This window comes from Haematobia irritans, chromosome 5, assembly GCF_050003625.1.
Source record: "Haematobia irritans isolate KBUSLIRL chromosome 5, ASM5000362v1, whole genome shotgun sequence".
NCBI lineage: Eukaryota > Metazoa > Arthropoda > Insecta > Diptera > Muscidae > Haematobia > Haematobia irritans.
In genome coordinates this window covers 106,990,895-107,005,160 of record NC_134401.1, presented here as the reverse complement: position 1 = coordinate 107,005,160, position 14,266 = coordinate 106,990,895, and the positions used below count along the sequence as shown (strand labels likewise).

At 31.1% G+C, this 14,266-nt stretch overlaps 1 protein-coding gene across 4 annotated transcripts; it reads left to right on the top strand.

Moving 5' to 3' along the window:
- Positions 1-237: 237 nt before the first annotated feature.
- Positions 238-13,331, top strand: LOC142240877 (ras-like GTP-binding protein Rho1). Of its 4 annotated transcripts, XM_075312625.1 has the most exons (6): positions 238-320; positions 405-703; positions 8,085-8,245; positions 9,350-9,499; positions 12,877-12,957; positions 13,037-13,331. In XM_075312625.1, exons 3-6 carry the CDS (start codon positions 8,090-8,092, stop codon positions 13,226-13,228), a joined length of 579 nt encoding a protein of 192 aa, XP_075168740.1. In that variant the 5' UTR covers positions 238-320; positions 405-703; positions 8,085-8,089; the 3' UTR covers positions 13,229-13,331. The 4 variants fall into 4 exon arrangements, with proteins under 4 accessions (XP_075168740.1, XP_075168742.1, XP_075168741.1 ...); XM_075312627.1 differs by lacking the exon at positions 405-703; XM_075312626.1 differs by lacking the exon at positions 238-320 and having other exon boundaries at positions 334-699.
- The last annotated feature ends 935 nt before the right edge of the window (positions 13,332-14,266 follow it).

Sequence of the window (14,266 nt, the reverse complement as noted above, 5' to 3'; positions counted from 1 at the left end):
CTACGAAAGTTACAGAGTAAAATGTGTTAAAGAATCGACAATAATATTGTTGTTGAGCGAAATATTTATTACATTACCATTGTAAAGAAATGCTGTCATTGCTATGAATCACATATGTACTTCGTCAGAGTTTTATATTTGTCATTACCACAGACGTTTAGCTAAAAATATAGGGACCGCAATTTCTGCTAGAAAAGTAATTTGCATTTAATATGATAACAATAAATTCTTTTATTGTTTTTATTAAATTTGTTTAGGAAACATTCTCATTTGTTCGGGAGAAAAGTTTTTTTTTTTTTATACCATTTCAAATTAACGTAGTAAGTGTAAGAAAGTGTATCTTGATCAGCTTTTACATTAATCATATCGTCCAATATTGATCGTGATCGTGATCTAATAACAAGGTGTCATCGCTACAACAATTGGCAACAACTTAGTATCCTAAGTGTGCTCCATATACTAAAAATTGCGGTTTCAAGGAGTCTAATCAGAATATTGGCCCATATGATTGGTCGGTCGCATATAGAAATATCTATTTCTGGACACTGAGGAACGTTAGATTTCTTTCTAAAGTGGATAAAAATGATGGGACTTCTATGAATTATTTTCGGGAGACCACAACATAGAACGAGAACCAAGTTTTTGATCGAGACATTTCTTACACTCCTTGATCGAGAGAGCTCACTAAAGTTGAATATTGTATGTATGTATATCTGTTATTACACTCAGAATAGGAATAGGATCATCCTAAACCAGGGTTGATAAAGATGACACTTTTGTACTTTATTTGATACTATTTGACTATAAAAAAGTAAAGTTCATGGTTTCGTCCATGGCTGAACAAGAAGGTTAAATCATGGGCCCATATTATTACAATTTTTTTATTTCGACAAAATTTTAAGATGTCAAAATCATATGTTTATGGTGATTGCAGCTCTCCAAATGACACTGCATAGCAAATGCATCTCAAACAAACTCGCGCATTCATAGCTGGAGAATTGTTCAAAGATGACTTGAGTATCTTGATAACATATTCCAGACCCAAAATACCACGCACATCAGTTTTTAAACTGCATCATAAACTGTTTTTGTTAATAGATGGCGAAGATCCATTTGACTGACTTCCATTCTTAACTTTGGTGGGTATTATAGTCTTATTTGTCTCATATCGGCGTTCTTCGGATGAATTATCCACTTCACAATCACTCATAGGTGACGCAATTAAATTTGAACCTTTATTTTTCTCTGGATTTTAATTATTTTTTCAGGACAATTGAAAGAATAAATAATTGCCACTTTTACCAATGCCATACGATTCTTTTATCAGCTGATTTTGACTTCTTAAAATTGTAAACAACATAATGAAATTTGTTGTTTTTATTATCGTGATTCAACCTCCTTATTCAGCCATGGTTTCGTCCAAGGGCGTTCACGTATTCATGAACGGTTTTCGTTTTTCTTTGGCGACTCCGTCGGTGGTGAAATCACGGTTGCCACAGTTGATAGAATTCTACCAAAACTGGTAGATTTTTTACTGTATGGTAGATTGGTAGAATTCTTGATGTTTTGGTAGGTTTTGCAAAATATTCCTCTCCAACTGAGAGGTTCTCCACAAATTTTCCATAGAAATAAAATGTTCACAAAATTTTCTATAAAAATAAAATGTTGACAAAATTTCCTATAGAAATAAAATTTTGAGAAAATATTCTATAGAAATAAAATTTTGACAAAATTTTCTATAGAAATAAAATTTTGACAAAATTTTCTATAGAAATAACATTTTGACAAAATTTTCTATTGAAATAAAATTTTGAAAAAAATTTCTATTGACGGATTAACGGATTTTTTATTTATAATTGAAATCGGTTCAGATTTAAATATAGCTCCAATATATTTATTTATTAACCGATCTTAATCAAATTCAGCAGAAGGTAATCTCCTGTAATATCAACCAAAAAAATTGAATTAAAATAACTTCCTGGGTAGTTAAAATAAAGAACATCATTGCGAGTGCATCTTCTGGAAGTGCTTTTAAAGTTGTGCCTTTGAAAGAACTTCCAAATTTTTTTGATGGGATTGGTTAATAAATAAGAGTCTTATGGCCAAATTTGGGTAAATCGAGTGATGCATATATATGGGAGCTATATCTAAATCTGAACCGATTTCAATCAAATTTGGCACACATGACTATACTACGAATTGTACTTCGTGTGCAAAATTTGAACTAAATTGAACCAAAACTCTGGCTTCTAGGACCATAATAGTCCATATCGGGCGAAAGATATATATGGGAGCTATATCTAAATCTGAACCGATTTCAATCAAATATGGCACACATGACTATACTACTAATTGTACTCCTAGTGCAAAATTTCAATCAAATTGGGCTAAAACTCTGGCTTCTGGGGCCATATAAGTCCATATCGGGCGAAAGATATATATGGGAGCTATATCTAAATCTGAACCGATTTCAATCAAATTTGGCACACATGACTATACTACTAATTGTACTCCTTGTGCAAAATTTCAAGCTAATCGGGATAAAACTCTGGCTTCTGGGTCCATATAAGTGCATATCGGGCGAAATATATATATGGGAGCTATATCTAAATCTGAACCGATATCTTCCAAAATCAATAGGGTTCTATTCTGACATAAAAAAGGAACACGAGCCGATTGGACTTATATTGCGACCTAGACTTTGATCACAAAAATGTGTTCACAGACAGACGGACAGACGGACATGGTTATATCGACTTAGGGAACCACCCTGAGCATTATTGCCAAAGACACCAAATGTCTACCTCGTCTCCTTCTGGGTGTTACAAACATATGCACTAACTTATAATACCCTGTTCCACAGTGTGGCGCAGGGTATAAAAATTACGTTCCAAAATCGTGAGCGGACGGTAACAAAATGAAACGGAAGGTTTACGAAAAATCAAAATGGAATGTTCACGGTTTCGTCCACGGGCGTTTACGATTTCATGAACAGCTTTCGTTTTTCTTTGGCCATGAAAAGTGTTGGTGTAATGTGCTAAGTCGACTGTTAGCGCAATCCAAGCAATTCAGGTTCGAGTCACGGTAAAGAATTTTTAAAAAAAATATTCATATAATCTCATGTGTAGAAAATTTTATTTATGCATAGGTATGTATACAATATTTTTATAATATTAAATTGAGCCGACGGGCTTTTTGGGCAGCAAATAAATCAATGACTTCTTCAGTCGGCACATTTATTCGGCGATGAACCGACATTAATGCCAATCCATTGAGTCTACTCTCGCCAGTCGAATTTCTAAGATACGTCTTTAATCTCTTCATTTTTGAAAATGAACGTTCGAATGAGTACTTTTTTCAATACTTTTTCACCCCGGTCAGTACCGTAGTACCCCCGCGAATGATTTAGTACCTTTTGTGTAGACATTTTTGAATCGATATTAGATTTATGGTACAATAGCTTTGACAAAATATTTTAATATTTTGAGAAAGTCTTTATCAACCTTATTTGCTAATAGTCTTTTACAAATATGGCAAAATAGACATGTTCATGTGGGAAGAAAATCTCGATTTTGTAAAAGATATAGTCAAAAACAGGATTTTATTGAACTTCAAGAATGTTTTAGTCGAAAAAAGAATGCGATTCTATATTATCAATTTTTTATTTCGGTAGAAAATGTTGTCTAAATTTTATTTCTATATAGAACTTTTGCAGATTTTATTTTTATAGATAATTTTGTCAAAATTTTATTTCAATTGAAAATTTTGTAAAAATGTTATTTCTATAGAAAATTTTTGAAAATTTTATTTCTATAGAAAAAATTTTGCAAAATTTTTTTTCTATAGAATTTTTTTGCAAAATTTTATTTCCCTTCCCTTCGTTTTGTTTTGTTATTGTTGGTTTTATTCTTTAAGTATTGTTGTTGTTTTTTTATTGCAGCTTAAAACCATAAATTGACTAAACTACAAGTGTAGCTTAACCAACAGAGGAAAAGAATGTTTGTCAAATTTATTTGGACAAAGCCCTATACTGCAAGATGGTTGGATGGACCCACGTTTCGGAATTACCATATTCCTCATCAGCATCCTCTACTGGCAGCAAACCTATCAACCAATTATCAGAATAAATTCAGGCAGTTCATTAAACCCACCAATGAACCACACTTGAACCTTCCGAAAAGAAAGGTTTTTGTATGATAGCCGGCTATAGAAAATTTTGTCAAAATTTTATTTTCTTTAAAATTTAGCCTCTTGACAATAATCTTCCAGTGAAATTTTTGTTGAAATTTAGTAAAAAGTACCTTTCCGCTCAAAAAATACCTTTTTTGTACTTTCTTAAAAATTGTATTTTCCATCCCTGAGTTACTGGCAAAGTGACCAAAATTTTTAAAAGAATATGCAGTTTGGAAATATCTCTTTATTGCACTCTCCAAGTGCTTCCATCGCTGAATTAGGCAGGTTCTTTTCGCAGGTTTTGCGCCATTTCATTTACACATGTGTGTTTGGCTGTTTCGTTGTTGTTGCGAGTCATGTTCACAAAAAGAACAACAAACACACATAAAAAGCAGAAATACATTTTCCAAAAATGAAATTTGTGGTGCGAAAACAAAAACAATTTGTTTTTTCGACCGTCGTTTGACGGGCTTTTCAACTAGTATTCTAGGATTTGTGCAAGTTTTATACACTGTTAGAAAAATATGTTTTTCATATGTTCCGATATAAACAAAATGTGTTTCGGGCACAATTTTTAAACACAATATATTTAAGTGCAAACATGTAATGTTCCTAAACTAACACAAAATGTTTGGGACACATATGTTAATATGTTACAATATATTATGTTTGGGGCATGAATGTTTCATAAAAATAATATGTGTGAATGTATACATATATAAATTTACACATTTCGAGTAAAAATATATATGTTGTGATACTTTATTCAGAGAGCGACAGAGAGAGAGAGAGAGAGAGTTAGTATAGAGAAAGGAATAGAGATGGAAACCGGGAGGGTTGAATAAAAAGATATCAACATAACACAGCGAGAATGAAATGAGAGCATTTTCTGTGAAACCGCTTATATGTTGTTTCGGAAAACTGTTTCATGATAAGGCCAACAATTTAATATGCTTAAGTCTAAATATTATTTAATTTGAATATTAGAATGAGTATTCGGAATAAAGAGAATAGACATTCGGAACCAAGAGAATAGACATTTGAAAAAAAAACAGCATATTTGTATTACAGAAAAAGATGCGAAGAACTCAAAAATTTCGTGGAAGTGAAAATTATGTGAGGGAATGAGCACAATCTTCTTTGAGGATTCTTCCAAGCATATACTATTTTTGGACTCAAAATGCTTCCAAACATATAATATGCTCACATAAAACAAACATATTAATGTTTCGCAGTATCCAATAATATATGTGCTTCCTGCAAAATATGTTTGGAACATATGTTAGAGAAGCGATTTTTTTTGAGGGTGTAGGTAAGCGTTTTCAAAATAAAACCTTCTGCTTTCCTTCAACATCTTCGATAAGATTTTTCTATGCAGCTAAAAATATATATTTATTTATATAAAAATATTCATTCATTTCGTGGGGGTTTGATCCCCCTCACCCCCCCCCCCCCCTGAATACGGCCTTGACCCTTCCCTTAATGATTTTCGTATTGATTCCGTGCCAACGACGCGATATTACGACTTTACCTAGTTAGAATCAAATCTTAAAATTAGAAATAGATCTGAGTTATGGAGTCTTAGATTATATTTAAGATTTTTTGTCTTTGTTTGTTTTTATTTTAAGAAAAAATTGTCTAAATTCAAAGACACACGACTTTAACGGATAGACGAAAATTGACGAAATATAATGAAAATAATTTATAATAATTTATAAAGCAAATTATTATAATATTTCTATAGAAAATTTTGTCAAAATTTTATTTCTATAGAAAAATTTGAGAAAAGTGTATTTATACACTGTTAGAAAAATATGTTTTTCATATGTTCCGATATAAACAAAATGTGTTTCGGGCACAATTTTTAAACACAATATATTTAAGTGCAAACATGTAATGTTCCTAAACTAACACAAAATGTTTGGGACACATATGTTAATATGTTACAATATATTATGTTTGGGGCATGAATGTTTCATAAAAATAATATGTGTGAATGTATACATATATAAATTTACACATTTCGAGTAAAAATATATATGTTGTGATACTTTATTCAGAGAGCGACAGAGAGAGAGAGAGAGAGTTAGTATAGAGAAAGGAATAGAGATGGAAACCGGGAGGGTTGAATAAAAAGATATCAACATAACACAGCGAGAATGAAATGAGAGCAATTTCTGTGAAACCGCTTATATGTTGTTTCGGAAAACTGTTTCATGATAAGGCCAACAATTTAATATGCTTAAGTCTAAATATTATTTAATTTGAATATTAGAATGAGTATTCGGAATAAAGAGAATAGACATTCGGAACCAAGAGAATAGACATTTGAAAAAAAAAACAGCATATTTGTATTACAGAAAAAGATGCGAAGAACTCAAAAATTTCGTGGAAGTGAAAATTATGTGAGGGAATGAGCACAATCTTCTTTGAGGATTCTTCCAAGCATATACTATTTTTGGACTCAAAATGCTTCCAAACATATAATATGCTCACATAAAACAAACATATTAATGTTTCGCAGTATCCAATAATATATGTGCTTCCTGCAAAATATGTTTGGAACATATGTTAGAGAAGCGATTTTTTTTGAGGGTGTATAGAAAATTTTGTCAAAATTTTATTTCTATAGAAAATTTTGTCAAAATTTTATTTCTATAGAAAATTTTATGTTTATAGAATATTATGTCAAAATTTTATTTCTATAGAAAATTTTGTCAACATTTTATTTATATAGAAAATTTTGTAAAATTTTTATTTCTATAAAAATTTTTCAAAATTTTATTTCTCTAGAAAATTTTGTCAAAATTTTATTTCTCTAGAAAATGTTGTCAAAATTTTATTTCTATAAAAAATTTTGTAAAAATTTTTTTCTATAGAAAATTTTGTCAACATTTTATTTCTATACAAAATTTTTTTTCTATAGAAAATTGTGTCAAAATTTTATTTCTATGGAAAAATTTTATTTCTATAGAAAATTTTGTCAAAATTTTATTTTAATAGAAAATTTTGTCAAAATTTTATTTCTATGAAAATTTGTCAAAATTTTATTGCTATAGAAAATTTTGTCAAAATTTTATTTCTCTAATAAATTTTGTCAACATTTTATTTCTATAGAAAATTTGTGAAGTACCTCTTAGTTGGAGAGGAATTACCCTACGGGAAATGGATCAACCACAGGACCGGTACAGGACTAGTCCCTGGTGTGCATGGACCAGTCGTAGTTCTGATCAAGATGTATGGAAGGGACCGGTCACTTCAACATGGGTTTGTCATTGACGGGGCAAATTTACACTTTAGGACACGTCTTGGACTCATTCCTTAGGACACGTCATGGGACATTTTAATAGTAGCACTCCGTAGACAGGTCCTCATGAACCAGTCTCGAAAAACTCTTAGGAATCTGTTTCAGTTTGGTTATGCGAATCGCACCAGAAATGAAAAACTTTTGATATATATTGAACAATAGGTTATTCTGGTAATTCTACTTCACTAAATGTGTAGATACAATAAGATTTTTATATCAAGCGAGTATGGAAATCATTAAATTATGAGTATTTAAAATAAAAACTGCGACACACTGGATCACCGGTACCAGTCCTGTGATAGGTCCCTCAGTGGCAATATGCACCAATTTCCCGCAGGGTATTTACAAAATCTACCAAAACATCAAGAATTCTACCATTCTACAAACCGTAAAAATCTACCATTTGTGGTTGAATACTACAAACCGTGGCAACCGTGATCGGTATACAAACTGCTTCCACATACATTAAAAAATAGTTTACTTGAATTCAAAGATCCTGCTTCTTTAAAATAAAAACTATTTTAGGGATATATCTAGCTTTAATTCTAGGCTATATAAAATTATCGTTTTTAATTCTATGGCTCTCTTTTTTTTTTGCTGTCAGTTTCAATGACGTCAATTCGTAAAAAATTGGTAGTTGTCGGCGATGGTGCCTGCGGTAAGACATGCTTGCTGGTTGCCTTTAGCAAAGATGAATTTTCTGACTTATATGTGCCCACTGTCTTTGAGAATTATGTAGCTGGAATTGTTGTGGATGGTAAAGAGGTAAGTTTCGTGAGCTGTTTTTAATATGATTTCCAAGACATGTGATACAGAAGTCTCTAGCTATAAAAACTAAATTTTAAAAGCGCATTGTATATAAACCGATCGCCTGATTTGATTTTCATAGCCTCTTTGGGGAGTGAATTTCAGTGGATCCCGTTGAAATTTGGTACGCGCTGTTGGTAGACTTCCTCTAACAACCACACAAAAATGGATCTATATTAGTCCATAATTGTATATAGCCCCCATATAATCCGATACCCAGATTTGTGCACTCCGGAACCTCCCCCAGTTTATATGGGGGTTCCTCCCCCAGATTTGTCTTCCGAATGATGTCGGTATACCCTTTCTAGCAACTGTGCAAAAACTGGTCGACATCGGTTCATAATTATATGTTGCCAACATATAAACCGATTTCCAGATTTAATCTCTGAAACCTGATTTCTTGTCTAATGCGCTTGAAATGTGGCATATGAGGTTACCCACAAAGATATGCTTCAAACGAGTAGTAGTAGGACAACCCAGCAATACCCAGAAGCGATGAATTTAACATTGGGATTGTCATAGGACGGATGTCCACCATTTCAACAGCCGTTGCACTGAATTTGCATCACTTTTTAAGGTATCATCCGAATTCAGTATTTTGGATGGGAATTTAAAAATGTGTGATATTTTGCATTTAAAAATAATTTTTATAATTTTTTATGATTTTTAATGCATTGTAACGCTGGTCTGAAACGTTTGACCTAAAATATTTTCAAGAATTCGCAATATTTCTAGAATGGATTTAGCATTTTTTCGCCATAATTTGAATAATTTCTACCAATTTATTAATTCTTTCTTTGTTTTTAATTTATTTGAAACAAAAACAGTTTAAATTACCCATTAAAAATATGAAAAAACCCGATTTATAAAAATTGAATTAAAAGAACTTCCTGCGTAGTTAAAATAACGAACATCTTTGGGAGGACGTTTTCGGAAGAATATCCATTTTTTTTTGCTAGAAAAGAATAGCCGTAAATATTTCAAAAATTTAATCAGTGTTATGGAATTTTTCGGAACATTTTCGAATTTCTTTGATAATACTCTCCTCATACATCGTTTTAGGTTGAACTGGCATTATGGGATACAGCTGGCCAAGAAGATTATGACAGACTTCGACCACTCAGTTATCCAGACACCGATGTTATCCTAATGTGCTTTTCAATCGATTGCCCTGATTCATTACAGAATATTCCAGAGAAATGGATTCCGGAGGTAAGTCAAAATTAAATCTTATAAAATAAAATATGCGTGGATGCAAACATATATTAATTTAGAAATTTCGTATAAACAGGTATATGAGAAAAAAGTGATCGGGAGAGAGCAAAAAATATAGTGAAAGAAATATAGGGGAATACCGGTATTGCCAGGTGATTTTTAAGCCTTCCCCGAAAAATTTCCAGATTTCTTTCAGATTTTTCAGACACGTATCTACAATGTGGTTTTCAAAATTTTGTGAAAAAATATATACGGTTGCCATAGTTGGTAGAATTCTACACGCAGAGAAGGAATATGATCACCTCAAACATGTTTAAAGAGCAAAATGTTATTTTTGTAGGGTGACCATGTAACATGTTTGTCACTAAAATGTTATTTTATCGTAAAATATAACCTGCTTGCCGAAATCAGATACATGATTTCCGAGAAATTAACATGGTTGCGAAAACCATGTTACATGGTCACCACCCAAAAATAACATTTTGCTCTTAAAACATGTTTGAGGTGATCATATTCCTTCTCTGGGTGTACCAAAACTGGTAGATTGGCAGAATTTTTTATATTTTGGTAGATTTTGTAAAATATTCCTTTCCAACTAAGAGGTACTCCACAAATCTAATATATAAAAATAAGTCAGGTTTTCCTTCCTGACGCTTTAACTCCAGAACGCACCAACCGAGGTTTTGCATTCGTTGGAAACGTCCGTAAGGTTTATAGCAAAGAAAATTCAAGAAAAGTTTCAACGGAAAAAGCGGGAAAATTATTTATTTATATACAGCGCACATTAAAAAAATTTATAATTTGAATTCATTTTGTTATAAAATAATTTTATTTTCTCACATGAAAAATGTTCGGAGAACGCAGAGGGTAATCATGTGGTGAAAATAGGTACCTCATTTTTTGATATTGATTTTTTCAAAATTGGTTCAAAGTTCTCCGATTTCGGTGAAATTTACAAGGATGTTAAGGGGTGATGTCTAGACAAAGACCCGCTAATTTATTTTTTCGATATTTGGTCGCGGAGGCGGACCACCCCATTATACGATTTTTGTTTTAAAGTACAGAAAAAACAAAAATTCTCTGCTTTACTTGAGATTTATAGAGAACACGCCTTGAGGTTATGAATTTATTACGGGGTACCTGATTTTTTAATATCTGGACGGGAAGGGGGACCTCCCCCTTCACCGAATTTTTGAAAATTTGAACAAAATTATCCGATTTGCTTGAAATTTTCAGGGAAGGTTGAAGGGGGCGTCTATGCAAAGCATAGCTGTTTTTTCGATATTTGATCGAGTAGGGGGCCTCCCCTTTGACCGACTTTTTTAAAGTACAGTGAAAAAACTAAAATTTGTCGACTTGCTGAAATTTTACTGAGAACTTGGGGGAGATTATGAAATTTATATGAGGTATATGATTTTTTAATATTTGGTCGGTGAAATAATTAAAATTTTCCAGTTTTGGGTATTTGGTCGGGAACCTTCTCCTTGCCCCCTATACACTATGAAACTTGAAGGAAAGTTTACAGATTTTCTTGGAATTTGCAGAGTAAATGACATCCCTTTACAAAAAATAGAGCAAAATCTAAGCTTCTCCGATTTACTTAAAATTGGGAGAAGATGATTAAATTTATACAGGGTACATGATTTTTCGATGTCTGGTTGGGGAAGGAGAATAGTGAAGTTGGGTAGTTTGTGAAATGGATATAGGGTACGTGAATTTACAATATCTTGTCGGAGAGGAGCGAAGGAGGGGGGTTCCCTTTTGCCCGAATTTTTTAAAATAGAAAGTAGAGGATTGTCGATACTCGGTACATAATTTTATAATTTTTCCACAGGCTTCTGTCAGACTTTTTTAAGTAAAAAACTTAAATTTACATGAAGTTGGTAGGCAACGTTGAGGGTGCTTCATTTTCCGATATATGTTTGGGAAAGGCATGTTCTCCGTGTCCCACACTTTAACAAATGTTAATATGATAAATTTTGAAGTACTTTTACTTTTTCCGAGTTATTGGACGGTATGTTGAGGAGAAGTATACCTCCCCTTGACAAACCACGCTTGGAATTCACAGGAAATGTAGAAGATTGTCCAACGATTTGAATACAGAACAATTAAAAAACAAAACGATGTTTGTTACGCCGGTCCGTTTTACATCTGCATAACCGCCCTATTTCTGTAAATAAACGAAAAAGCAAATAGTCCGATTATTTTGAAATGTACGGGACACGTGTGTGGAAACCCTGGAGTGATTAATTAGTACTTCAGTTTTTGTGCCAGACTTCCCCTGACCGTAATATTTAAAAGAGTTCAACATTTTGTCAACATTTTCTTTAGAAATAACATTTTGACAAAAATTTTTATAGAAATAAAATTTTGACAAAATTTTCTATAGAAATAAAATTTTGAATCAATTTTCTATAGAAATAAAATTTTGATAAAATTTTCTATAGAAATAGAATATTTTGCAAAATCTCTTGCAATATTTTTAGAGGTACTCCCCAAGTCTTCTATAGAAATATTTTTATAAATATTATTTCTATAGAAATAAAATTTTGTCAAAATTTTCTATAGAAATAAAATTTTGTCAAAATTTTCTATAGAAATAAAATTTTGACAATTTTTTCTATAGAAATAAAATTTGGAGAAAATTTTCTATAGAAACAAAATTTGGAGAAAATTTTCTATAGAAATAAAATTTTGTGAAAATTTTCTATAGAAATAAAATATGGAAATTTTCTAGTAGAAATGAAATTTTGACAAATTTTTCTATAGAAATAAAATTGTGACAAAATTTTCTATAGAAAGAGAATTTTTCTATAGAATTTTTTCTATAGAAATAAAATTTTGAGAAAATGTTCTATAGAAAAAAAAAAATTTTGACAAAATATTCTATAGAAATAAAATTTTGACAAAATTTTCTATATAAACAAAATTTTGCAAATTATTGCTTTTTAAATATTTTACCCATAAGCCTGTCAGTTAAAAAAAAATTAGGGAGGCGCATCGCAGCGGCCCGGGTTCGGCTAGTGCAATATGTATTTCTATTTAAAAATCTGGAATAAGTCAAATTAATTAAAATATATAATTGATGTAGAAAATTGAGAAAGAACTAACATTTACAATATAATGAAAATTTGTCATATGTTTTGGTAATTTTTATTTTTGTACATCTGAAAAACAAATAATTAATTAAAAATTATAAGGTGATGATTAATTAGTAACTACACTATGAAGCTATATAAGGTTTCTACACCAAATTTTTTAGTGAACCAATTTATTTAATATTCCAGAAAATTGAATTTAATCTAAGTTTAATGTAATAACCCATAAATTAAAAAAAAAAAAAACTTTTGACTTATGACATTTTAATGTTCCAGGTGAAACATTTTTGCCCAACTGTACCTATTATTTTGGTAGGTAACAAAAAGGATTTGCGGAATGACCCCAATACTGTGCGTGTAAGTGGCATTCATACAAAATCAAAAAATAATTCTTATGGAAGAATATATATTTTTTAAAATTTCCTTTTTCTTGCAGGATCTTTCCAAAATGACACAACAACCAGTTACATCACAGCAGGGTCTTGCTATGTCAGAAAAAATCGGGGCCTTTGAGTATTTGGAATGTTCAGCCAAGACAAAGGAAGGTATACGAAAAGTTTTTGAGACAGCCACTAAAGCGGCACTAAAAAGTAAATCGAGAAGCAAGGGTCTGTGTGATTTGCTTTAGATTTAGATGAACGCATTCGGAAGACTATAAATAGAATTAATAAAATTATTGAAAAGTGAATATAACAATCCATTATAAATAAACGCAATTTATTGCAACATTATATATTCACCAGAAGAATATAAATAATATTCAAGATACTGGATGAAACTGATCGAGAGAAATGTCATTTAAATAAAGAAACGGAACACAGAGTATGAGGATATGACCTCAGACAGAGTCTAGGGGTATAGGTTCACTCTCTGATTAGGTTAAATTAAGTTTTCAGGCTCACTTAGTAACTTACTTATTAAAATACGATTACAATTTTTGTGTAGCAAAGAAGGCGGTTTTTCTGGGCTACAAAATATTTGTCAACTTTTTTGCAATTGAATGGCGATTTTTGCAAAAGCTGAATGTAAAAAAAAACTTTTGAAATTTAGAAAAAGCCGAAAAGTCGATTTCTATATAGACATTTTCATAGCCGGAAATTAACTTGGGTGCATGTTTGCATAGTCTTGAGATGATCGACACATTGGTATTTTTTAGTCCAAACCTTACTTTCCATAATGCCGCAGGCGCAAAAGTCCAACGGAGTGAGATCACAGCTGCCACAGTTCTATCAAAAATGGTAAATTTTTTACTGTTTGGTGAATTGGTAGAATTCTTGATGTTTTGGTAAGTTTTGCAAAATATTCCAATTAAGAGGTACTTCAATTTTCTAAAGAAATAAAGTTTCGACATAATTTTCTATAGAAATAGAATTTTACAAAAAATTTCTACAGAAATAAAATTTGGAAAAAATTTTCTATAGAAATTAAATTTTGCAAAAATTTTTATAGAAATAAAATTTTGCAAAAATTTTTATAGAAATAAAATTTTGACAAAATATTCTATAACAATGTAATATTAATAAATTTTTTTATAAATTAAATACAGAACATATCTTTCCAATAAAAAAATATAAAAAAAATTGTTCAACAACTTAAAAATAAGTTTTTTTATAATTTGGTAAAATTTTCTTCAAATTGTCGTATATTATTTTTGGCACGAGTGGCA